Genomic DNA, 12964 nt, shown 5'->3' on the forward strand with positions numbered 1-12964 from the left:
AAGCTTCGAACCAGACAATTCTAAGATGAATCAAAATCTTGAATAGACTCAGTATGGATTAGGAGCCTCTTAAGTCATTAAAAGTCTTTCAATATTATGCTAAAAATTTAAATTAAATCAATAGAGAGAAGAAAGGCAAAATTGAAGAAAGTTGTCACATATATACAAGTTTTATATAACAAACATTTTTGTGATCAACAGATGAAGATTCTCCGGCATATCGTTTTAGCTTTATTTGATACCTGAAATTATCGGTGCATTCCAATTGTGCATTTATTTCTCCAATTTTTTTTCTTCTCTTTTTCGAGGCATTGGATATGGGGAATAAGGCATCACGCCAAATAGTTAATATATAGATAGGGGGAAAATCCATTTTATTCATGCTCGAGACTTGTTGAGCTTACTCTTTTTTCAGATTATTGAATACAAGATTTCAATGAGATGGTTAATATGGTATTAGAGTCAGAAAAGAAAATTAAAGGGTTAATTCCATTTGTGGTAACTATACTTTACTTTAGTGTCAATTAAATAATTGTGTTTCAATTTCTTTTCATCTTGTAACTACACTTTAATTTGATTTCAATTAAGACAACATTTTTTCAATTTCATTGACAAAAATATATAATGTAAAAAAAAGAATGATGGTCTGCTACATCATATATAGATTAAGTGAAATAAATGATGTACTTTATTTTTGAACTTTCAGATTACCAGCTAATCGATTTTTATAGGACTTTGTTTTGTTGCTAACCAAATTACTAATTCTTTGGTATATGGCTCAAAGTTATGCTAATCTTACTCGTTTCTTTTAGGGTGCATTTGATTATAAGTACGGAATTTACATGCAAAAAAAATGAATTCTAGGCAATTAAATTGACTAGAAGTTATGCTAATCTTATTCATTTCTTTAATGTTGCATTTGATTGTAAGTACGGAATTTACATTAAAAATAAATAAATAAATTCTAGGCAATTAAATTGACTAGAAGTTATGCCAATCTTACTCATTTCTTTTATGGTGCATTTGATTGCAAGTACAGAATTTACATGCAAATAAAAAAATTATAGGCAATTAAATTGACTAGAACTTATTTGCATGGAAATTGTCAATTAAATGTGTTTGATCGATTTAATTTTCAATTTAAAAATATTATATTTGTCCTTTTTTCATTTGTGGATAGATGAGAAAGAGTGGATAGATCAGATAGAGAAAAAAGAGAGTGAATTCATTAAAAATAAAATCTCAATCCCCGAAAGAAAATATTTTCCTTAATTTTGAGGAAAATACGGTCACATGATCAAAAATAGGAAAATATTTTTTATGAAAAAAATATCAATCAAACAGCACAAAAGTAGAAATTTAGATGAAAAAACACATTTTCCATTAAAAATATTAGCAATTAAATGCACCCTTATATTTAACACTATTTGATGTAGATTAAAATAAAATTTTTAGTATATTTTTATTAAAATTGATAAAATATATTATGTCGTATGAAATATGGTTAAACTTAATTATTCAATTTGACTTGAAATGTTAATTGAATTTTAGTCAAGCCCAAATAGGAACTTAGTTTAATATTTTATGTGATCAGTCAAGAAACAATATGATGTAACAATAGAGTAAATACTATTTATTAGAATTTGAAATAAAAATGAGTTTAACATTCTCATAGAAAAAGCACGCCTTTCGAAATTATTTAAAATTAAGATTTTTTTTAAAATTATTTTTATAGTAGATGCTACTTAGCCTTTGATTGAGCTCCATTAACCAAAAACTCCTTTTTAAAAAAATAAATAAATAAATAAATAAAAATATATATATATATATAAACTTAAAATTTTTCCTTAGTTTTTCAATCACGCATCCTCCAAAATATCATTATTACAATTTTTTTTTTAAATAAATGGGGCTCAAACATGGACTTGTTAAAATGTCATATTAAACATTTTAAATGTTCTTATCCCGTATATAAAATAAAAATATCATAATTATAACATACACGGATTTTAAATTAATCATGTTATAATTATTATCTACTTAACGAGTGAAAGCTTATATAAAAATGTAGTGTTGGTTAGATAAATAACTAATTTTGAAAATAATTTTGATCAATAAAGTAATTCAAATCCCAACTAATTTAACGATATTATTTGGATTATCATCACTTTTAAATATTTAAAATTTTAATAAAATTATTACATTCTAGCTAGTATGATCATATTGTCATAATTTGAAAGTGAGTATAACAATTTTTAGTTGCAAAGTAGTTTTCAGTTAATTTTATTACATAAAAAATCACAACTTCCTTTCATCAGTTAATTTTATAAATATTATTTTAGTTAAAATTTTAATTACGGGGTGATGGAGTGACAATCCAATGTACCTTAATATTTGTCAGTCTCTGCTAATGGTGTGCAACGTACATTGAGGGGACGTTTGTTTTCTATTTTTAAGAAAATGAGAATGAAAAATATAGTCGTTACATGTCTTATATAATTGATAAAAATTCAAATTCGATGGCCTGATGTGATGGATAACAATCATATTTTTCATTTTAACGGGAAAACAAACAGAGACTTAAGATTTTTGCCAACTCTCGCATCAACATTAATCTAAAAATACTCACTCATTCACTTAAATCGAAACTTCAATTATTAACATTTATTTGATAAGATAATAAAATATTTGCCCTATTCACAATTAGACATTCAAAAGTCTTTAACTTTTATTTATTGTCATACTCATATCTTCAATTTTTTGACCGCATTCTTATTTTCAGCTTTGTTTAATGAACACATTTTGTCACTAATGATAAATTCAGTCCAAAGTTCTTATATTTAAGAAAAAACTACTCCTGGAATAGTAATACAATTAAATATTCATTCCCTTTTAAAACATGTTAATGATATGTTCGAATGAAAATCCTAATCACTTTTCTGGAATATTCGCTAATCCCCCTTAAAGTATTGTTAATCCATTTCGCCCTGAATTTCCTAATCCACACGATCTATTAGTCCGAACCATATCCCCTACCCCACTAGCGTCGCGTGTGCCGGCAGTCCTTTTAAATGTCTCTTCTCTCACTATCTATCAACCCCATTTCTTCCAAAAAAAATTCCACTGTTGTCCATGGCCGTGGAAACTATACTTCCAGATCTCGGCACGGAGATTCTGATTCCGGTTTGCGCCGTTGTCGGAATTGCCTTCGCGCTTGTGCAGTGGCTGATCGTTTCCAAGGTTAAGCTTGTCCCCGAGGTGCCGAACTCTGCTGAAGGAAAATGCTTCACTGATTCACTCCTAGAGGAAGAGGAAGGCATCAATGAACGCTCTATAGTTCATAAGTGCGCCGAAATCCAAGCCGCCATTAGCGAAGGTATGTTTCTACGTGCATGCGTTTAGACTGAGGAATTACGTTTTTATGACTTGGAATTTGATTAATTTTGGTTTTGAAGACGTGAATATGTTGTGGTTTTGATTATGGATCTTGAAGAATCTGTAATTTTGTTACGAAGTTAGCTGTATATGTATGTGTGTGTGTGTGTGTGTGAATTGAATTCGTAATTCTTATGTGTAATCCAGTTCCGGTGGCTTAATTTTTTCCTTTACTTTTCATGTACCGTAAAATGTTATGCATTTTTAATTCCAATATCAACAGAGTGTGCCCTTTTTTCGCTTCTTTGAGCTCAGTTTTAATCCATGTGCAACTACTCTCTCTCTCTCTTACTGTCATACACGTATAAACACACACAAACAGAGAGAGAGAGAGAGAGAGAGAGAGAGAGAGAGAGAGAGAGAGAGAGAGAGAGAGAGAGAGAGAGAGAGAGAGAGAGAGAGACGTATATCTGTGTGAGGACTCAAAGTGCGTGTGAGATAACGTGTTTTCCTTTCCTTTCTTTCTATTATTTTCGTTAGTTTATCCTCTGGTTGAGGAGGAAATAAGTGAACATTTGGTTTTCTGCATTTCAAAAATAAATAAATAAATAAATACAGTGCAGATTTCTTTTCCTTCCCCGTAGGTGAACATAAGCTTGACTGAATGAAAAGTCCCCCGGCTTTCATCCGTATGGATCTTGATTCTTCCGTTGTTATTTCATAGGTCAATGTTTTATACTTTCTCCTTGGACGTGTACGGAGGCCCAAAATTATTAGTATTAGCTACAAAATGTTGATGTGATTATTATTTATTTTCTTTTATATTTTTTCGGTGACTCGGTGTCAATTATCATTGTCTTTATGCTACGTTTCTCCATTGCCACCTGTATCGGTGTGTCATTCTAAATTTTAGTATTATGTTTGGCATAGGATTACTGTTGTGGGCCTATGTGCATCAACATTTGATGCTTTTATTTTGTGTTTGTTACTCTCTCATAATAGATTGGATCCGAGATAACTGATTATTTGAAGTGGTTCACCTGTGGAATTCACTTTGGAATTCTGAAAGAAAACCAAACCAATATGATGACTAAAAGGCCTGATATTTACAGTGATGCGATTTCTTTAGTGATGACTCCAGTTATGATAATACCTTTTTCTGCAACCTACTTAAGATTGATTTGTAATTTTAAATTGAGATGAGATGACTATGCTTATTTTTTAGGCTAAAGGATAAGCATGTCATGATTTGATTTTGTGTTTGTTGCTCTCTTATAATAAATTGGATCCGGGATAACTATAATATTTGAAGTGGTTCACCTTTGGAATTCACTTTGGAATTCTGAAAGAAAACCAAACCAAAATAATGACTAAAAGGCGTAATATTTAGAGTGAGGTGATTTCTTAAGTGATGACTCCAGTTATGATAATACCTTTTTTTTCTGCAACCTGCTTAAGATTGATTTGTAATTGAGATGAGATGACTATGCTAATTTTTTAAGCTAAAGGATAAACATGTAATTGCTGTTTTGATTTTTAATCTTCTTCCTCCTCATGACCCTCACTTGAGGGGGCTTCTATCAATTTTCACAAAGAAAATCATTGAAGCGTTTGCTATTTATTCTGTTCAACAAGGCTGATCAATAACTATGCTACAGAATTTCTTTATGCTTTAGGAAATCATAATATTGGCCTCTTTTGGCTGCATATATTATTTGAATTTTAAATAATAGAGTGCACCAATAGCTACGTGTTCATCAATTGTAATCTCCAAGTCTTTAACCTTTTCTGACGAGCTGATTATGGTTTGTGCTGTGTCACAGGTGCAACATCATTCCTTTTTACTGAGTATCGGTATGTTGGTATTTTCATGGTTGCTTTTGCTGTGCTGATCTTCGTTTTTCTTGGCTCGGTGGAGGGATTCAGCACAAAGATGCAATCTTGTACGTATGACGTCACCAAATTGTGCAAGCCCGCTCTTGCCACTGCCGGCTTTAGCACCATATCCTTCATACTTGGTGCCATTACTTCTGTGGTTTCTGGCTTTCTTGGAATGAAAATTGCCACCTATGCTAATGCCCGAACTACTTTAGAGGCTAGGAAGGGTGTTGGAAAGGCTTTTATCGTTGCATTTCGATCTGGTGCAGTCATGGGATTCCTTCTTGCTGCCAACGGTCTTCTAGTGTTGTACATTGTCATCAACCTGTTCAAATTATACTATGGTGATGACTGGGAAGGCCTATTTGAAGCAATAACTGGTTATGGACTTGGTGGATCTTCAATGGCTCTTTTTGGCAGAGTTGGTGGAGGTATTTATACAAAAGCTGCTGATGTGGGAGCTGATCTAGTGGGCAAGGTGGAAAGGAACATCCCAGAGGATGACCCCAGAAATCCAGCGGTATAGATACTGTTACATTAGGCTGCCAAAAATTTATTAAGAGTTATTTGCTTATTGCATTTTCAACTTATTTTTCCGTAATATTTCAGGTCATTGCAGACAATGTTGGTGACAATGTTGGGGATATTGCTGGTATGGGGTCTGATCTTTTTGGTTCGTATGCTGAATCATCCTGTGCAGCCCTAGTTGTTGCTTCAATATCCTCTTTCGGGATCAATCACGAGTTTACTGCTATGCTATATCCTCTTCTAATCAGCTCCATTGGAATCCTTGTTTGTTTGCTCACCACCTTGTTTGCAACTGATTTCTTTGAGGTCCAGAATGTTAAAGAAATTGAACCAGCATTGAAGAAGCAACTTATTATATCCACAGCATTGATGACTGTTGGGATTGCAATTGTGAGCTGGATTGCACTTCCATCCTCCTTCACTATATATAATTTTGGAGTCCAAAAGGAAGTTAAAATTTGGTAGGTTCTGCAAGTTCATTTATCATGTTCTCCCAACATTTTATTGCATTTGATCAGTCCAGTCTAATGTCCTTGCTAGGTTAATATTTAGATATAGAGACCCAAATTATCCCTTCAAAGTACCTGCATGTCCTCTGTAGTTAATTGCATTAAAGTTGGAAAACTTACATTTTTCATTTGGCTGAGAAAATATTAAAATGTTGACTAGTATCATTTTCTGTCTCTACATGTGCACCCACATAGTGGAATATGCATAGGTGCATGTATTATGTCTTTTTCGTGTTCTGTTTCCTCGAATTTCAATCAGCCAATGACTCTCAATTTGCAGGCAACTGTTCCTATGCGTTGCTGTTGGTTTGTGGGCTGGGCTTATTATAGGATTTGTTACGGAGTACTATACAAGCAATGCTTATAGGTATGTTTCTGAACAGGTTGTATATTTCTTTGGAAGTATGCTGCATATTAACAAGACTTAGTTCGTTTTTGTACCTGTTGTCAGCCCCGTGAAAGATGTTGCTGATTCCTGTCGTACTGGAGCAGCTACCAATGTCATTTTTGGGCTTGCATTGGGATACAAATCTGTCATCATTCCAATTTTTGCCATAGCAATTAGCATTTTCGTCAGTTTTACTTTCGCTGCAATGTATGGTATTGCAGTAGCTGCACTTGGTATGCTAAGTACCATAGCCACTGGTTTGGCTATTGATGCCTACGGTCCTATCAGTGACAATGCTGGGGGTATCGCTGAGATGGCAGGCATGAGTCACAGAATTCGGGAGAGAACTGATGCTCTTGATGCTGCTGGAAACACCACTGCAGCTATTGGAAAGGTATATAGTTTGTAGCATCAGGCAGTTTCCATTTTTGATATATTTTGTCCTATCCCTGAAGAAGCATGTGGAGAACATTTGTCTGCATGCAACGTTCATCTATTATCACTGGACTTAGTGCTACTAACAAATAAGTAGAAGCTTGGTGCATTAACATTTTTACTTGTCAATTAACTTCCTTTAGGAGTGATTGGTGGTGAATGAGCCATCCTACAAGTTACTCCCAGTAATCCAAGTTCATTTCTGTAATATATTCTGGTTCTATAAACTATTCATCCGTGTGTCAGTAGGCCTAGTCTTATCGATATTATCATCTTTAACAAAATATTCTTCCTCATATTTCAGGGATTTGCAATTGGGTCTGCTGCCCTCGTGTCCCTTGCCCTCTTTGGTGCCTTTGTGAGCCGTGCGGCCATTTCAACTGTAGATGTCTTAACTCCAAAAGTATTTATTGGTTTGATTGTGGGAGCCATGCTTCCTTACTGGTTCTCGGCGATGACAATGAAGAGTGTGGGCAGTGCCGCTCTTAAGATGGTTGAAGAAGTGCGCAGACAATTTAACACCATCCCTGGTCTCATGGAAGGCACTACCAAGCCTGACTATGCCACTTGCGTCAAGATTTCCACAGATGCCTCTATTAAGGAAATGATTCCTCCTGGTGCTCTTGTCATGCTCACTCCACTCATTGTTGGCATTTTCTTTGGTGTGGAAACTCTATCTGGTGTCCTTGCCGGTTCCCTTGTCTCTGGAGTGCAGGTAATGTTGGAATTTTCTATATTGACTTTCAAGTCCCTAATTTGTTGGTGGAAGTTAACATTTATTGGCTGTGCAGTAAATTTTGATTTCGCTTCACTGAAATGCCGTAATTAATATCGTTACCCCTCTGATATGAATCATGGATGCCTGCAATACTTAAATAAGACTGCAGTATTTTAGACAATAAACTTGCCTGAATATATTTTTAGTCTCTCTTAGATGTGATCTGACAGTTTGTTCTTGCTGTTTTACTTTATGAAGATTGCAATCTCTGCATCGAACACCGGTGGTGCTTGGGATAATGCCAAAAAATACATTGAGGTAATTTTTTACTACACATGAAGTCTGAAATAAATTGTTCAGATTTGTGACTCTTATGTGCTGTTGATTTTGGGTCAATAGGCTGGTGCCTCTGAACATGCAAAGACTCTGGGTCCGAAAGGATCTGATGCCCACAAGGCAGCTGTGATTGGAGACACGGTTGGTGACCCTCTGAAGGACACATCTGGGCCCTCTCTGAACATTCTCATCAAGTTAATGGCTGTTGAGTCGCTTGTGTTTGCCCCGTTCTTTGCTGCACATGGTGGCTTGCTCTTTAAAATTTTTTAAAATGAGAACAAAATGTCCTGTACCATTACCTATCCCTCGCACATTTTCTGACTTCGCTGAAGTTCAATTTTCTGTATTGTTTATACAAGTTTAACCTTTTGTAAGAATTAGGTTTTTGAAGAAATTTTGCATTTGGGGCTAGTGATTAATCTTTTTTAAGGGACGTCATTTATATTCTTTTTTCCGAGTAAATCTTTTCAAGTTGGAAAAATTGAGCTGGAGGTTCTCAATCCATGTGTGTAATTGGTCTTCAATCTTTATTTTATATGATTGGTGAAATTAAATAAATAACTTAATTTCACATTTCATTCAACTTATTATCTAATGTCATTTAAATTGGGATTGTAATTTCAGTGGGGCTAAATAGCATTATTCTGCTTGCAAATGATAGTGATGAAGAAGAAAGCCAATCAAAACCTAGAACTTAAGAAACACGACGTTTCTTCTAGATTCTTGAAGATTTTTAGCCATATTGCATCAAACGAGAATAATTATATATGACAAATCAGAAAAGTCAAAAATTTAATAATTTGATTAGACTAAAGATATCAATCTCCAGTTTCTCATTTTTGTAACAGCACTTTAGGCATTCCATTTTCTGTTTGTATACGGGTTAACGTCGTTTAAACAGGAAGAAAGAGCTCAAATGTAAATTTGACACCTATGTCATTTCTTTAGTGGTGGAACAATTAAAGAGATAATACTTAGGAACAAAAATTTAAATCTTCCAATAAATTTCTAATGCAACGTTTGAACCAAGTTTTAAAACATTGTTTCGTGGACAGGGATGTAGAGATCCCACGTAAATCTGTAGGTACGCAATTTTGATTGCATGACCTACTTCTAATTATATGTTTTCAAATTAATGAACGAGACCTTATCTCATATCAAGTACACTATGAGCGCGACAACATCAAATTTAACCATAACATATAATAAACATTAAAAATCAATATAACATAAATAGCAAGATTAATAAACCGGCTACCTAAATAAAAATTGAAACAGTAGTTGTTATTTTTCACATTATTTATTATTATTATTTGTACCAACTAACGTCTTAATCTTATCGTTTCCAATCTTTTATAAGCTTACGTTCCCCACTACATAGTGACGGAAAAAGACAATTGCGCTAATGCTTCTTTGTCAACAAATCTGTCTTATGAATTAATGATTGTCGTCTTCAATGACAATTTCCATCTAAAATTTTCTTTTAGGTAGCGAAAAAAGATCAAATTGCACTAAACTAGAATTCTTCAGTCACCAACACGATTTGATCAATGTCCAACAGCCCCCAACCTAGGTTGATACAATACAATTTTTATACAGTCGATTCACGGGTAACGACATTAATATTCATTAAAAATAATTGGGACGTATGCGAAACATTGGCACGTGGTGAAATGACACCACTTATTTGACTTTAGTGAGCATATAATTGCAAATTTGCACATCTCAAGATCCAAAGGAACCGACCTCAATTATTTGTGCAAAAAATTTTGTTTAGTCCGTAAAGATGTCCATTTCACGTGCCCATATCAAGGATGGTATCGTGATTCAGACACTCCTTGAATTTCAGTCAATTACTTAGAGGTGATATTCCCAATGTCTTTAAATAATGTATTATTAAAAAGTGTAATGCTATTCACAGTGAAAACTATCAATATATATACCAGTTTGTTATTTAATATGATAGTTTTTTATTGCCTTATGCATTAAATAACAGATCGTCATGTGTATGTCACGTAAGATGACTGTCGATAATTTTCACTACGGATAGCATTATTCTAGAAAAAGGGAGTTTAGAAAATTTATTTTAATGATCATCAAACAGGACTTACTTCCACGAAAGATGTTGTGATAAACAATTAGATCACGATGCAGTAATATTTTAATAGTTAAAGAACATATTCAAATCTAACTTATCAAGAGAAACTTTGAAAATATTAGTAAACATCGACGAGTGTGCTCTCTTCGCTTGTTATTTGTGAATATATTGATCTTCAATACAAACATTAAGAAAATTACTTTTTATACTCTTTATTGGAAAAGAATAGTCAAATTTACTTCCTATATCTTCTCGCCAGCTCAATTCTACTTTCACATACTTCATCGACCATGCGCACCTCTACAACAAAGGTGACAAGCGTGTGAAGAATTCTGCTAAAATTTTAGGCAAACTCTACTAAAAGTCTCCAAATTTTGAAAATATAGTTATCACTTTTTCAACTATTTATGCACCTATATCTTGACCTTGTTTTGGAATAAAGAAAATATTTTTGGATAATTTCACCCTTGTAGTCCAACTTCGCACCAGTGTCATGTGACTATTTATACATTTTTTATAAGTGCGAGATTGAGGAAATAGATGCAACAATGTAAAATTTACCCAATACTCTATTGCCAAGCAAATTGGAAGAGTTGACATTTTTTACCCTTACGAACAAAGATAATTACTCGATGCAAAAAGTCTTTTGTCTCCTTTTAATCATCATTCCAAAAATTCAGTGGCCACACATTTTGAAAAGTATAATGCTATGTAATTCCACTATGGTTATAATCACAATTTAAGTGGCGTTAATGTGACATTAAGGGTGTGTTTGATTACATTTATTTTTCATGAAAAATATCAGTTTTCCACCCAAATTCCTATTTGAAGTATTTGATTGCTATTTTTTTCCATGGAAAACATTTTTCAACTTTTGAAAATATGTCTAATTTTCCTTATTTTTCAGGAAAATATTTTCCTTGGGTAGATGTGGTTTTTATTTTCCACAAAAGATGGAAAATATTTTCTTTTTAGGTGATATTTTCCATGTCAATCAAACACGCTTTAAATGATGGATGAAATTAATTAAGTTATTTAATTTTACATTTATTTCATTCAACCTATCACTTAACGCTAATGGGATTGTAACCTCAATTGAACTAAATAGCATTACTCTTTTGAAAACCACCTTCTTAACATAATGAAAAATTCATTACAAATAAATGCATCTCTCTAACACAAGCTCCACGAATATATGTGCCAGTCAAATTAAAAATATATATATACACACATTAACCTAATCCAAGACACTAAATATTTCTCACCTTGATATTGCGTTCTTAGGGGTGGCAATCGAGTCGAGCAGCTTGGGCTCGAATTAGGGATGACAATTGAGCCGAACGACTTGTAAAAAAAGTGTTTGTGCGCGGCTTGTGTGGGCCCACGAGTAGAAAGTTCACAAGCTAATGAGCTCGTGGGCTAAAAAAAAAATGGAAATAAAAAATAAAATTTTTTAAAAAAAATCTTGAGCTCGTGGATTCGACTTGGCTCGGCCCTTGAGCACAAACTTGAGCTCGTGGGTATATGGGCCGAGCTGAGCCACCCGTTCTCCTTGATCCAAAGGATAATAATTCAAAAATATGATATGTTTCTTTACGAATGGTTCAAACATTTATTTAAATTTGAATTTAGAGTCTAGTTTTATTTTAAAGTTTGGAAAACATGCACATGCTTATATATACATGCTCAGAATATTATCTTTTGCAAAAGAAAATAAATTTTTTAATCAAAATTTTAATTATGACATGATTGAGAATCTTGATATATTATATTAATTGACAGGCTACAAGACTGTGTGGGAGGTTGGAGGGAAAGTGGGTAGGTGAGCTTATGTAGTAAGTACTAGGAATCAAGTGTTTTTATTTCTACTAAATTATCTAATTATATTCAAAGATTAATGGATTATTAAAACACGAATTACTTTTTATATTGAGTGCTTATTGGGTAGGGATTTTGTTAATTGATTTTTTTGATCGTTAGAAATAAAGTAGGTCCCACTTATGAGAGAATAATTCAAAAATGACTGGTAGAATAGTAAAATAACGGTCAAAAAATAGATTTTAATTGAATTTTAAGTTGTAACAAACATGCTCTTATATTTAGCACGTTTCTAACTCTCAAAGACCCATCTTTCATAAATGAAGCATCAACTTGAACTAATGTTATAAAAAGCAGTTCATGGATCCATCCAGAAAAAAATAAAAATAAAAAATTAGTGCATGATTGATAGCAATTTTTCACAAATAAATAAATAATAATAATAATAATAAACCAATTTTTTGATTATTATTTTACTATATTAGCCGTCATTTTTTTACTTCTTCACTCACAGATAGAATCCACATTTTTTTTCTAATGATCAAAAAATCAATTCTCATAATCACTGTCGAACAAACCTTTAATTAATGTTATTTGTAGTGAAACACCGATAATCGCCCTACATGACATATATGTAACATTTTGTGATTTGATATATTAATTTGATAGTTTTTTATTGACTCATTTATCAAATTACAAATCGTCACACATATGACACGTAAAACAACTATCGATAATTTTTATTATGAAATTCGGTTTGGTATCCATTTTTGTAAGAATGATAATGAAAAATATAGTCGTTATGAGATTTACAAAAGATATAAAAATTCAATTATGATAACTTGATATAATAAATAACGTTCATATTTTTTTATTTTTAT

General features: G+C 32.8%; 1 protein-coding gene across 1 annotated transcript; it reads left to right on the forward strand.

Moving 5' to 3' along the window:
* The first annotated feature begins 3072 nt into the window (after positions 1–3072).
* Positions 3073–8609, forward strand: LOC111402268 (pyrophosphate-energized vacuolar membrane proton pump-like). Its single transcript, XM_023030443.1, has 8 exons — positions 3073–3376; positions 5199–5773; positions 5863–6242; positions 6571–6657; positions 6742–7072; positions 7418–7828; positions 8090–8149; positions 8231–8609. Exons 1-8 carry the CDS (start codon positions 3133–3135, stop codon positions 8435–8437), a joined length of 2295 nt encoding a protein of 764 aa, XP_022886211.1. The 5' UTR covers positions 3073–3132; the 3' UTR covers positions 8438–8609.
* The last annotated feature ends 4355 nt before the right edge of the window (positions 8610–12964 follow it).

Source organism: Olea europaea, chromosome 10 (assembly GCF_002742605.1).
Source record: "Olea europaea var. sylvestris chromosome 10, O_europaea_v1, whole genome shotgun sequence".
NCBI lineage: Eukaryota > Viridiplantae > Streptophyta > Magnoliopsida > Lamiales > Oleaceae > Olea > Olea europaea.